This window comes from Pleurodeles waltl, chromosome 3_1, assembly GCF_031143425.1.
Source record: "Pleurodeles waltl isolate 20211129_DDA chromosome 3_1, aPleWal1.hap1.20221129, whole genome shotgun sequence".
Lineage (NCBI taxonomy): Eukaryota > Metazoa > Chordata > Amphibia > Caudata > Salamandridae > Pleurodeles > Pleurodeles waltl.
Window position 1 is genome coordinate 681,548,083 of NC_090440.1, and position 12,467 is coordinate 681,560,549.

The following is a 12,467-nucleotide window of genomic DNA, read 5'->3' on the forward strand; positions in this document are numbered from 1 at the left end:
GTTTTCTGTCACCTTGTGTGGTGCAAAGGTCATGCAAAATGTTGATAAATTTGGCCTGTGACCTGCAGGACAGAGGACAAATCATCAACCATCCACAGCCAAGAACAACTTCCACAATGGAATGAAGGCAGTCGCCACCTGGATGAAAGACAACTGTCTCAAGCTCAACTCCGACAAGATGGAGGTCCTCATCCTAGGCTCCATCCCCTCTGCCTGGGATGACTCCTGGTGGAGCACAGCTCTCGGGCCCCTTGGCTCTCAATGGCACGCCACGTCAACGCTGTCTCATCATCATGTTTCCATGAGCTTCACCTACTCTGAAAGATTTTCAAATGGATCCCCATCAAAGCAATCAGAACAGTCACCCAGGCACTCATCAGCAGCAAGCCTGACTACTGCAATGCACTCTATGCCGTCATCATCAAGAAACTCCAAACAAGACTCCAGAGAATCCAGAATGCTGCAGCTAGACTCCCCCGCCACAACCATATCACTGCACACCTGAGGACCTCCACTGGCTACCGATCATCAAAAAAATCACCTTCAAGCTTCTTACACATGCATACAAGGCCCTACACAACATTAGACCCACCTACCTCCTCAACCATTGCCTCTCCTACACACCTACCATACACCTCCGCTCCGTCCAGCTGGCCCTCACCACCGCCCCAAGGACCTGTAAAAAATTGGCTGGAGGAAGGTCCTTCTCCTATCTCGCTGCGCAGACCTGGAACATGCTGCCTCTCCACCTCAGGCAATCCCTCTGATCATGTTCAGGAAGGACCTCAAGACCTGGCTCTTTGACTGATCCACATCCTTTCCCTTCCCCCAGTGCCTTGAGAAACTCTGGTTCATAAGCCGCATTTTATAAATACCTGATTGATGATTGGGTGAGCTTTGCACATCAAGCACAGTTTTCACCAGGTTTCTAAAGAGGAGTTTTCACCTAAATCAGAGTTAGTGGTTGAATTGTATTTAGGGACTTCATCTTTTTTCAAGGCTCTTTTTTGATGAGCCTTCCTCTGGTATTCTTCTTGATTATTCGGTAAACGGCAAAGGATTTTTATCTAGAGTGGCGTTTTTGTGATGTTTTCGATTTGTATGCATTTTTGATCAATGGTTTAGTTGTGTTTTTTTTTATTTTTTATCCTGGCTGCTCTAATTTTGAACCTTGGCACGTTTAGTGGTAATTGGCTGATATAGTTTTCATTTTTTATACTTACTATTGCCTACGCTGTCATTGTTTATCTCTTGGCTGTGTTGTGCTTGTTTTTTTAGGGTCAAGCCTGCTAGCATGCACTTGCGCATGCGTATCGCTTGGGAGACGCTGTAGTAGTTAGGAAAGGGCTCAGAGCCCCGCAGTGTCTTTCATTGGCTCGCAGGCTTGCCTTTTAAAATCTGCTTGCCTTTTCCGGTGGTTAGCCCTCCTCGAGCGCAGCAACCAAGTACTGAAAACATACAAGGCTCGCTGTTTTCCATCCCGTTTGTGGACTACTTTTTCTCTTTTTTTCACAGCGCAATCTTGCTTGTTTAAATTGCACTCGTTTTTTTTCCATTTAATGAGGCAAGTAAAGTCCGGTTGGGAGTTCACAACTGCTAATAGCTCTAACTCGGAGAAATGCGAGACCCGTTGCATTGCAAATGCTTGTTTTTCTCTTGCCTCTCCCAGCAGCTTTCAGTGGCATAACGAAACTTGGAGGGCCCCACTGCAAAGTCCCTGGAGGAGGCTCCCTCCCCGCTGGACCCAGTCTGGGGCCTGCCGCCTGTGCAAAGTGTGGTGTGCTGAGGGGGTCCCCCCCGCACCGTGAGGGCTGCGGGGGCTATTGTTACGCGACTGGCACATTTACGTTTTGAGTTTGTGCAAGGCTACCAAAAACGAAGAAATCACTGGAGTAGAAATTGAATTCAAATCGGTTCATCACTTATGTTTACAAATAGATTTGTTTTCTGCTGCCAGAACTCAGTTAAAACACGTTAAGGCGTCGATGTTGTTACCCCGTGCATTAAATACTTCCTATTCCCGATCTTTTCACTTGGAAATGGGGTATAACAAAAGGGATTGTATTTAATGCACCGGATTTAACATATTTTGCTTTTTTCCAGACCATTTGACCGAATAAATTTCAATAAAGCTGGACCTATAGAAATGTGTCAAGGGGAAAAGGCAGGGCGCGATTACTGTTATTCGTTGTTCAAACATCTCATTATACAAAGATGAGAACTCAACCCCCAGCTTATAGAAAAAGGTCTAAGCTCACCCCTGCTTTGCCAGAGGTATCCTTACACGTTTAGCAGACCAGTGTGCGTGAGTAGCTGTAAACTATATACTGGAAGCTAAATGCCTGCTTCTGAATACAGGTATGCCATACTATTTATGCTAGTTGAATAATACTAAAAACAAGAACTCTGTTCATGGTGCAAAGTCCCGACCTGAGTGACCCACCTGAATGTAGAAGGAGGAGGACGAGCCCGGGGACCTTCCCTCCTGTGGGCATCACGAGAGGCATGTGAGCAGGGACTCCTCGCTCATAAGTAAGCCTCCTGTAAAAGAGTTAATAAATAAAGCCCACAATTCATTAATTCACCCAAAAATATAACTCAGAAAGGAGTAGACAGTATAACCATCTAACCTTGAGTTCGCACGTGTTGCCCACATTGCCAACATACTTATGAGGGGAACATCCTTCCCGAGTACAATCATTATTTCTTTTTTTCTCATTTGTATTTTCTAAACTTTGTAATCGATGCACGGTGGTACAATTTTTGTCGTCATAGAGACTAATAGATCCAATCCAAAGCACAACTCTACTGTCTTGACATAAAGCGTGCATGTTTTATACAGCGAAAGATCCCCAGTGTCCGAATAAATCAGTTGGGAGGGCGCTACTAGCTAGTCAGGGGAGAAGTAACGTTCCTGAACAGAGACTTCATTGTTCACTGTCAGAGATCGTAGAAGAGCGTGCACATACATTTAATAATCTTATCATTGTTGTCATAAATGCTGTTAACGTGTTCTAGTATTTCTGTGTCTGGACATATGTTTTGTAGGCTCCTCATTTTATCAAATGCATGCATTTTGTCTCAGACTATTTATTCACTGTAGGTTTTTCCTTTGCATACAATCTCCATATTTTAAACCCATGGTAGAGCCAGGGGCACCTCTGCCTTCCAGAATTGGGCTATCAACAATCTAGTTGCCAGTCGAAAATGTGTCATAGGCACATATAAAGTGGGTAGGAATTGTCCTCGTCTGGATATCCAAACAGCACTATTAATGTGTTGCATCACGGTGAGATTTTCATATCATGTTGTGTAGACTTCTCTGTACCAGTGTTGTTTCTTTGGGCCAGTCTACCCCATTTGTGTCGTGGTGCCTCGTTCTTCACAACTCCTTCAATTACTCTCAGGCGTTCTAACAACGGCTTCTAATATAATCAGTGTAAAGTGCCACCTCATTAGTATTTTGTATGCATTTTGTGAGTGTTGTGAAAATGTTGAGATTTTTGCAGCCTTGACCCATGTATAGAGCACGTGCTTTCTGCCCAGGTTAAGTTCTTTCTCCCATTCTGTCATATATTATGTCTACGCATGTGCTTTGAGTCTATTTTTAGATGGTCACATTGCCCATGAGATGCCTGAGAAAAACTCCTCTTTTTGGGCCAGATGTATCATCCATTTTTGCATTCGCAAATGGTGCAAAAATGCCTTTCAGTATTTATGAAAGGCATTCGCAATGCAAATTTAAGGAATCGCTAAAATAGCGATGCCTTAAAATTGCGAGCCTGTTTAGAGAATCGCAAATTGCGATTCTCTTGATATGAAATCGCAAATAAGGAATCCTTATTTCCTATTTCTAATCCACATGTAACAAGCAATTCCCTACTGCAAATTGGGCATTAAGGAATTGCTATTACCACCAAGTTGAACTTGGTGGTAACCATGTGCAAATTTTAAAAATGAATTTTTAAAATTGACATGTAACGCACATATGCCCCTTTGACATGTGTGCGCCTTACATGTCCTTAAAAAAAATCTTGGGGTGCAGCAGAGGGGGCCTTAGGCCCCCAGCACCCTGGGGTTTGCATTTCCCAAATTTGCTAATTCCAGTTAGGAATTTGCAATTTGGGAAATGAAAAAAAAAATGCAAATATGAGCCTACAGGCCCATAGGTGCGAATGGGGCCGGTATCACAATTTGCGATTCGGTAATAGCATTTGCGATTTTTAAGAAATCGCTATTACTGAATCGCAAATATGATACATAGCATTTTGCCAATCAGAAAAAGTGATTTCTTAAAAATCGCTATTACCTAATCTCAAAAGGCTTTTTTGATACATCTGGCCCTTTGTGTGTTCGCCTTAGCTCCTCCTTCAATGTTCCATCGAATTTGGCCCAGTGCAGCAACTGAGTTAACCTGAAATTACCACTGGGGTTACATCTTTAAGCATGCTATCTAATAGCAAATCACCCAGCCTCAGCAGGGCTCCGGCTGCGGAATATGGAACTGACCATCCGAAGAGAAAATCTTAGTTAAACACTATAGATAGCATAGGTCGTGGGTACGTCATCATGTCTCTTTTTCTTACTAATGTATCTCAGAAATTTAACAATGTCATTATAGAGAGCAATGTGTCTTCAGATACAGACTGAAATCTAAGCAGCAACAATAAGAGCATAAAGGGCGTTCTCTCTCTTTCATATCCAGTAGTAGAAGTCAAACGGCAAGCCTGCATGGACAAGTGCATTTGAAGCAGCACAGATGTACAGAATGGCCATGTTCAGTAGACACACAGATTTTCTGTGTTGAGATGCAATGTTGCGTCAACCGTACAACATTCTGCATGGTCATGCTGAGCAGCAGCACAAACATCCAGTACTATATGCTGCATTGCCTGCACAATATTAGTGGATATGTCATTCATGGGTATACACAGTTACAGATACAGGTGGTCATTCTGACCCTGGCGGTCTTTGACCGCCAGGGCGGAGGACCGCGGGAGCACCGCCGACAGGCCGGCGGTGCTCCAATGGGGATTCCGACCGCGGCGGTAAAGCCGCGGTCGGACCGGCACCACTGGCGGGGTCCCGCCAGTGTACCGCGGCCCCATTGAATCCTCCGCGGCGGCGCAGCTTGCTGCACCGCCGCGGGGATTCCGACCCCCCCTACCGCCATCCAGATCCCGGCGGTCGGACCGCCGAGATCCGGATGGCGGTAGGGGGGGTCGCGGGGCCCCTGGGGGCCCCTGCAGTGCCCATGCCACTGGCATGGGCATTGCAGGGGCCCCCGTAAGAGGGCCCCTACATGTATTTCACTGTCTGCTGTGCAGACAGTGAAATACGCGACGGGTGCAACTGCACCCGTCGCACAGCTTCCACTCCGCCGGCTCGATTCCGAGCCGGCTTCATCGTGGAAGCCTCTTTCCCGCTGGGCTGGCTGGCGGTCTGAAGGCGACCGCCCGCCAGCCCAGCGGGAAAGTCAGAATTACCGCCGCGGTCTTTCGACCGCGGAACGGTAACCTGACGGCGGGACTTTGGCGGGCGGCCTCCGCCGCCCGCCAAGGTCAGAATGAGGGCCACAGTGTTTTGACTTCTATCTTACTGTTTCAAGTATATGACTACAGCCTCCTATAAAGAGCTCTTCTGTTCCTGTAGGATCCTCAAGTTCCTGGTGGCGAAGCGGAAGTTTAAGGAGACCTTGCGACCCTATGATGTGAAGGATGTGATCGAGCAGTACTCCGCTGGACACTTGGACATGCTGGGGCGAATTAAAAGTCTGCAGTGCCGGTGAGTGTTCAGTAGAAGGATGGTGAGAGAAGGGGTTTTCCCAAGGCCATCCTTGTGGGAACAAAGTGTCCCTGGACCCATCTGCTTTTCACTTGACATACTGTTTCTCTTCAGGGAGGAACCACTTTAATTACTAGGTGAAGAAAGGAATAGAACCTTTTCTGCTGTAGATTATTTTATTTATTGATAACAATTATTTTAGGAATCGTGTACTACTCTTTTCATTGTCCTCACAATGTACATGTAGAAAGACTGCACAATGACACAAAGTAAAACAATCAAATATATTTTAACAACCAGGTAAACATTAGGTGATGAAATCCCAAAGATATTGAACGGTTCTGTGTGTAGGAGCATCATTGATAGTCATGAATGCTTGAATATTCTCCTCTGTTTCATGTGAACCGTGGAACACCTTTTTGCGTAGTTGTCTTCTATGGAAACAGCAGTAAATAATGTCTATGCCCATAGATTTAATAGTGTAAATGTAGTGGAAGCCTATCAGAGGCATATTATTTTCCTGAATATGCTCATTAAGTTGGCATATAAGTTAAATAACACTGCATTGCAGGATCCAAAAATACAATACGAGCTATTAACAATGTATGCCTGGGAGTACAAATGCAGGCATATAGACTTACAATGCAGGTAGAGAAAATAGGATCCGTTTTCTGTAAGAACCTGTGAGGCATCCCTTGCCACAATGTCTTGGAGTGGTAGTTGCCTCCTAGAGCCAGTTCCTTTTCCTGACTTGTGAGAGAAGGATCTCTGGACATCGGTATGGATGTCACACTTCAAATCATCTTTTCTCCCTTTCAGAAAATTCATTTATACTGTTTCACTCGATGTCTCATTGTATCTACCATTTTCATAAGCTTTGTGCAGTCTGCCTTCCCTCATCACACTCTGTCAAGGGATTTGACATTTGCTAAAACATGGCAAAAGGAATTTTAAAAGAAAGAGAAGGTATTAGGCTGAGAGGCATTGTTTATAACTTGGAAGCACAGGAAGGAAAGAAAAATGAAATCTAGAAAGATAAGCCTCCCAGCCTACTTCAACCAGTCTGCCTCCTCCTGACAAGGGCTCTCATTGGGGAAGATCCAGTGAGAGAAAATCACGCGGCAGAGAAAGATGCCACCACCATTCTCACCGTCACAGAAAAAAGAATCATCATCACCATCGATAGTTGACATCTAGACACTCAAAGCTTGGCTAATTATCGTCACCATCGATAGTTGACATCTAGACACTCAAGGCTTGGCTAATCATCGTAACCATCGATAGTTGACATCTAGACACTCAAGATCAGTGTTGCAAAACCCATCATCTTTGTTGAGATGTAAGCATCGGCCTTAATCATCGTCCGTCACACCATTAGTGACAAAATCTCTAGTGTCTGCGATAAGACCTCTTTCAAGAGTGTCATATTCACAGTAAAACCGCCAGACTCGATGATGACACTCGTACCAACACTGTTGAAAAGACCAAGATTGATATCGACCACCTCACAGTCAATGTCGAAGACACAAAAAAAGACCTTTTCTCCACCTGAGTCACCCGCAGTCTGGTCTTTATTTCCTTCCTCGAACTACAAATAAACATCTTTAGCCTTCACCAAAACATAAGAGAGAGGAGACTTATTCCTCTTCTCGTCATTTGCAAATGGCTACACCCCCTGATTCAGCTTCTTTACCTTATCAACCATTACAGCCAATCAAACCTTTTGGTCTGGTTCGGACCTCTTTAATGTCCCTTGATTTTTCTCCACCAAGGAAATCATCAAAAGCAACTTTCATGTCTCCAATTAGAAAATGGAAGCCTACTTCCCCACAAGAGTCTACAAGGAGCAAAACTAACTCTCCTCACTAAACTCCTGTCGGTAGGCAAGCAAGATCATACACCAGATAAAATACGAGGGAATTTATAAAGCATGCACTTCTTCTGAGGAAGCACCCCAGAGCTAGCAGAATGAATTCCAGACAGACAAGCATCCAAACCCATGGACAACAGGCCAGGCATTAAAAAGATAAGTATTCAGACTTCTCCTGAAAGCAGTTTTCAGATAGGGCAAAGTGAAGTGCAGTTAGAAGAGAGTTCCATAGCTTCGCCATTAAAAACACAAAGCTCTTCCACCTCTTCTGGCCTTGCGGATCTTTGGGGTATACAAGAGTTTTAAGCTGCTAGATCTCAAGGATCTACCATGGTAGTAGGCCTTAAGCATTCTTCTTAAGTACCAAGGGCCTTTCTGTTTCAAGGCCACGTAGGCGAAAAAGAGTGCTTTGAATTTGATGCCACTAGCAATAGACAGCCAAGGCAGCTGGCTTAGATAGGCAGATACTGAATGGTGCGCTGAAACTTTAAGGATAAGATGCTCAGCCGCATTTTGAATGATCTGCAGATGGTGCAGTAGATTGGGTGGCAGACCCAGATATAGACTATTCATTCACATAGTTTAACTTTGAGGTGACCAAAGAAAGGACAATGATCTTCTGAGCAGCTAATGGAACCAGTTCTATGATACAGCTACACATGCCTAAACCATGCATGCCTAAACAACATGGTCTGAACCACGACCATTTCTTTACCATGCATGCCTTTACCATGCATGTCTTTACAACAAATTTCATTGTAAAAGCATGATTGCTAAAAGAACATGCGTGGTAAATTGCACTCCGAAGCCCCCTTGCCCTGCACCCTAAAACCTGATACCTTAGCCCTGCAATCCTCCCCGCCCCAGCCTTTAAAACTGCCTCTCACCCCAACACACTGAGCCCTAAATCCTGGCCCCAACCCCTAAAACTACCCCTTCCCCACCCCCGCCCTGAGGCCTAAACCCCAGCCCCCCCAAACTTGAGCCCTAAAACTGCCCCCCACCTCTAAATACTGCCCTTTCCTCCACTACCCTGAGCTCTAAAACCTGGCCCCAGCCCTTAAAACTACCTGACCCCACCGCTCTGAGCCTGAAAATCGACACCGCCCTTAAAACTAACTTGAACACCTGCCCTAAACCCTAAAACCCACCCTGTCCTGCCCTTAAAACTACCCCTGCCCCTGCCCCTGCCCTGAGGCCTAAAACCCTGCCCCTTGCAAAAAACTACCCTGACCCCCAGGCACCCACCCTGAGCCATAAAACTGCCCCATCCCCGAAAACAGCCCCTTCCTCCCTGCCCTGCGCCCTAAAACCCAACCGCAACCCTTAAAACTACCTGACCCCACCGCCCTGAGCCCTAAAATCGACCCTGCCCTCACCTTAAAACTACATTGACCCCCTGCCCTAAGCCCTAAAACACACCCTGCCCTTAAAACTACTCCTTCCCCTGACCCCACCCTGAGGCCTAAAACCCTGCCCCCTGCCAAAAACTACCCTGACCCCAGGCACCCACCCTGAGCCATAAAACTGCCCAACCCCCGAAAACTGCCCCTTCCTCCCTGTCCTGAGCTTAAAACCCAACCCAACCCTTAAAACTACACCAACCACCATGCCCTAAGCCCTAAAACAGACCCCGCACTACCCTTAAAACTACCCTGACCCTGCCCGCCTGGAGCCCTAACACCGACCATGCCCTGCCCTTAAAACTCCCCCCGCTCTGAGGTCTAAAACCTCGTTCCCCTGCCAAGAACTACCCCAAGGCCCCCTGCCCTGAGCCATAACACTGTCCCCACCCCTGAAAACTGCCCCTTCCCTCCTGCCCTGAGCCCTTAAACCCAACCCTAGCCATTAAAACTCCCCCAACTCCCCCACCCTCAGCCCTAAACCTGACCCTGCTCTACCCTTAAAACTACCCTGACCCTCCCTGCCCTGAGCCTTTAAACTGACCACGCCCTGCCCTTAAAACTACCCCTTTCCCTCCCTTTCCCTCCCATAGCCCGAGGCCTAAAGCCCTGCCCCGCCAAAAACTACTGCAATCCCCAGCCCCCCTCCGAGCCCTAAAACTGAACACCCACCCCTAAAAACTGCCCCTCCCCCCCGCCCTGGGCCCTAAAACCCAGCCCTTAAAACTACCCTGACCCCGCCCTGAGCCCTAAAACCTGCCCAAAAATTCTACCCGACCCCCCTCCGCCCTGAGCGCTAAAACTGCCCCCATCCCTAAAAACCGACCTCCCCAACCTGGCCCCAGCCCCACTTACCTGGCAGCATCTCGAGTTTCCTCTCCCGATCCTTCTTGTTCCTCTCCCCACCCAGACGCACAGCTAGACCGCTGTCTGCCTTAACCATCCATATGCTGTCTGCCTTAACCACGCATATGTGTGTTTAAGGCAGATGAGTGGTTTAGCCAAGCGTTGTTCTACTTGCATTGAAACAGCATGTGTGGCTCAGCCCGCATTCTAAAGGCCATTTCCCACTGGAACCAGGTGCAGCATCCTCCTGAGAGACTTCATAGTTGTAAAGCAGCTCGCGGAAACCACTTTCACATTTGATTCAAAAGACAAAGCGGTATAACATTTTAAGCTAAGGCTTCACACTCAGGAGGATGGAACAAGAGGTGCAAACAGCTCCGAGGGCCACCAGCTAAATGAATCAGGGTACTGACTAGTGCCAAAAAAGAAGATTTCCATTTTGTCAGAATTCAATTTAACTGTCACTTTTTCAGTCGCCAACTTACTTCTGGCACAGCTTGAAAGAAATGAATTTCTCTGCCACTTTGTCCTGGAAGGACAGGAGGAGCTGGGTGTCATCAGCATAAGAACCCACCTTCATGCCCCAAGAATCTACAAGGTTTGCCAAAGGTTCCAAGTGAACATAAAAAAGGGTAAGGCTCAAGGCAGACCCCTGGGGTACCCCTCAATTAAGAGTCATCATTGCAGATTTAAAAGGGGTGATAAATACTGCTTGAGATTTGTCTTCAATATAAGATTTAATCCAGGCCCAAGCCTGCCCTTAGAGTCCAATATTCTTCAGCCTATTCAAAAAGATAGGTTCATAAAATGTGTCAAATGCTGATGACAAATCCAAGAGTACTACCATCGCCACCGCATCCTGATCAAGATTACTCGTAATTAATTTGGAGACCTCCACCAAGACTGGCTCTGTGCTGTACACTGCTCAGTAGTCAGACTGTTCATCATGAAGGAGAGAATTTGATTCTAGATAAAGGGTATGTTTTCTATTAACCACCTTTTCCACCATTTTAGCTACTGTAGGTAAAGGTGAAATTGGTCTGAAGTTGCTCAGTATCGTGGGATCAGCATTAATTTTTTCAAGCAAGGGTAACAATGGGGCCTGTTTCCAATCACTTGGTACTATGGCAGACTCCAAAAATTCATCAGCTTGTTCAGAATCGGATTAACAAGGAATGTGACTAGTTTGAAAATATCATGAGGGCAGCAATCAAGGGGAGAGCCAGGTTTACAATTGGCCAGCAACAGCACAGAGGCCTCTGGTGAGATAGGTTCAAACTCAGACAACGCAGGGCCAATAGAGAAGGCCCTACCTGTGATCGCTGAAGGCATACCCTCCTTATGGTACTGATCGTAAATCATTTTAATTTTGTTAGAAAAGAAGTCAGCAAACTCCTGGTATAGGTGAGCAGAAAGGCTAATATGATTTTGAATAACCCAGGGTGATAAGAAAGAGCTAACAATCTTGAGTAGCTCACAAGGCTTGTTTTAAGCAGCATTAATGGCAGAGGTGATACATTTCTTGGGAGCCTGTTTTGCTTTACTGCTGACTGAACTGAAATACACACACACTGATCTGGAATGCACCTCTTAGTCTAGAGAAGACCTTTATTACATCACTCTGCAAGGCTCGTAAAGGAAGGTCAGTACAACCAAAAGTGCACATTTAAATTTGTGCAGCAATAAGACAAAAACATGAACCAAGAACCTTCAATCTATAAACAGCAAATATATACATGCAAAGATACAGATACCTATATTTATATATATATCCATACACAATGCAAAGCAAATAATTAGTAAAAATGAATCACCATGGGGCACAGTTGCTCCTTCATCTTTCTCTCAGTAGATTCAAGCCGTAGACCCCTAAGATCGGCTGGAAGGAGAAAGAGAGATCTACTCTCACGGGATGTCAGGCACTGTCATCTCAATCCTGATTGAAGTCTCTGAATCTCCCTACCGCCAATCCTGCGTCTCTTATATACCTTAAACAAGCCAGTGAGGAGACTTCTAGAAAACCCCACCTTGCTCAGCAATTGGTTATTCAAAAATGCTGGCTACTTCAGGTCAGTTTTGAAAGGAACAAGTCAGAACTGGCCAAGATCCCAAGGTGCCCTCTCTCAAAACAAAACCGTTCCCTGCCATACCATAAATATCATCCTAGCACATTCTTATCTTCCTAAACCTCTGGTGAGAAAGAACCGACAGACACGTAGAATAAAAACATGAGCAAAAAGCACATTGCATAACGTGGGCATGGAAACATTCTTGAGGCCTCTGCATTTCTAAGATCTGCACATCTAAGATGGCAGTGGCTAATGCTAAAATAAAGTCAATAGGCAAAATTAAGTTGGTGGTCACTAATGTGGCGGTGTGCTGCTAGTCTAAGTGCAACGTGGAGTCAGTGGTCAAAACACCAATATCATTACAGAGCCTTTCAGGAGGATTTACAGAAACTAATCAGGACTTTTTTGTACACCAATTTTGCAGACTTATCATAGGACTTCCACCACTTATGATGAAGCCATTTACAATAAACCCTCTCCTCTCTTAAAGTTTTT

General features: G+C 45.8%; 1 protein-coding gene across 2 annotated transcripts in view; it reads left to right on the top strand.

Annotated features, from left to right (window-relative positions):
• Positions 1–12,467, top strand: part of KCNQ4 (potassium voltage-gated channel subfamily Q member 4) — an 861,160-nt gene that overhangs the window by 828,852 nt on the left and 19,841 nt on the right. For both annotated transcript variants that reach the window (XM_069223287.1, XM_069223288.1), the window contains one exon: positions 5,653–5,784. In XM_069223287.1, coding sequence (XP_069079388.1) covers positions 5,653–5,784 — 132 coding nt within the window. The remainder of the gene's footprint in view (positions 1–5,652; positions 5,785–12,467) is intronic.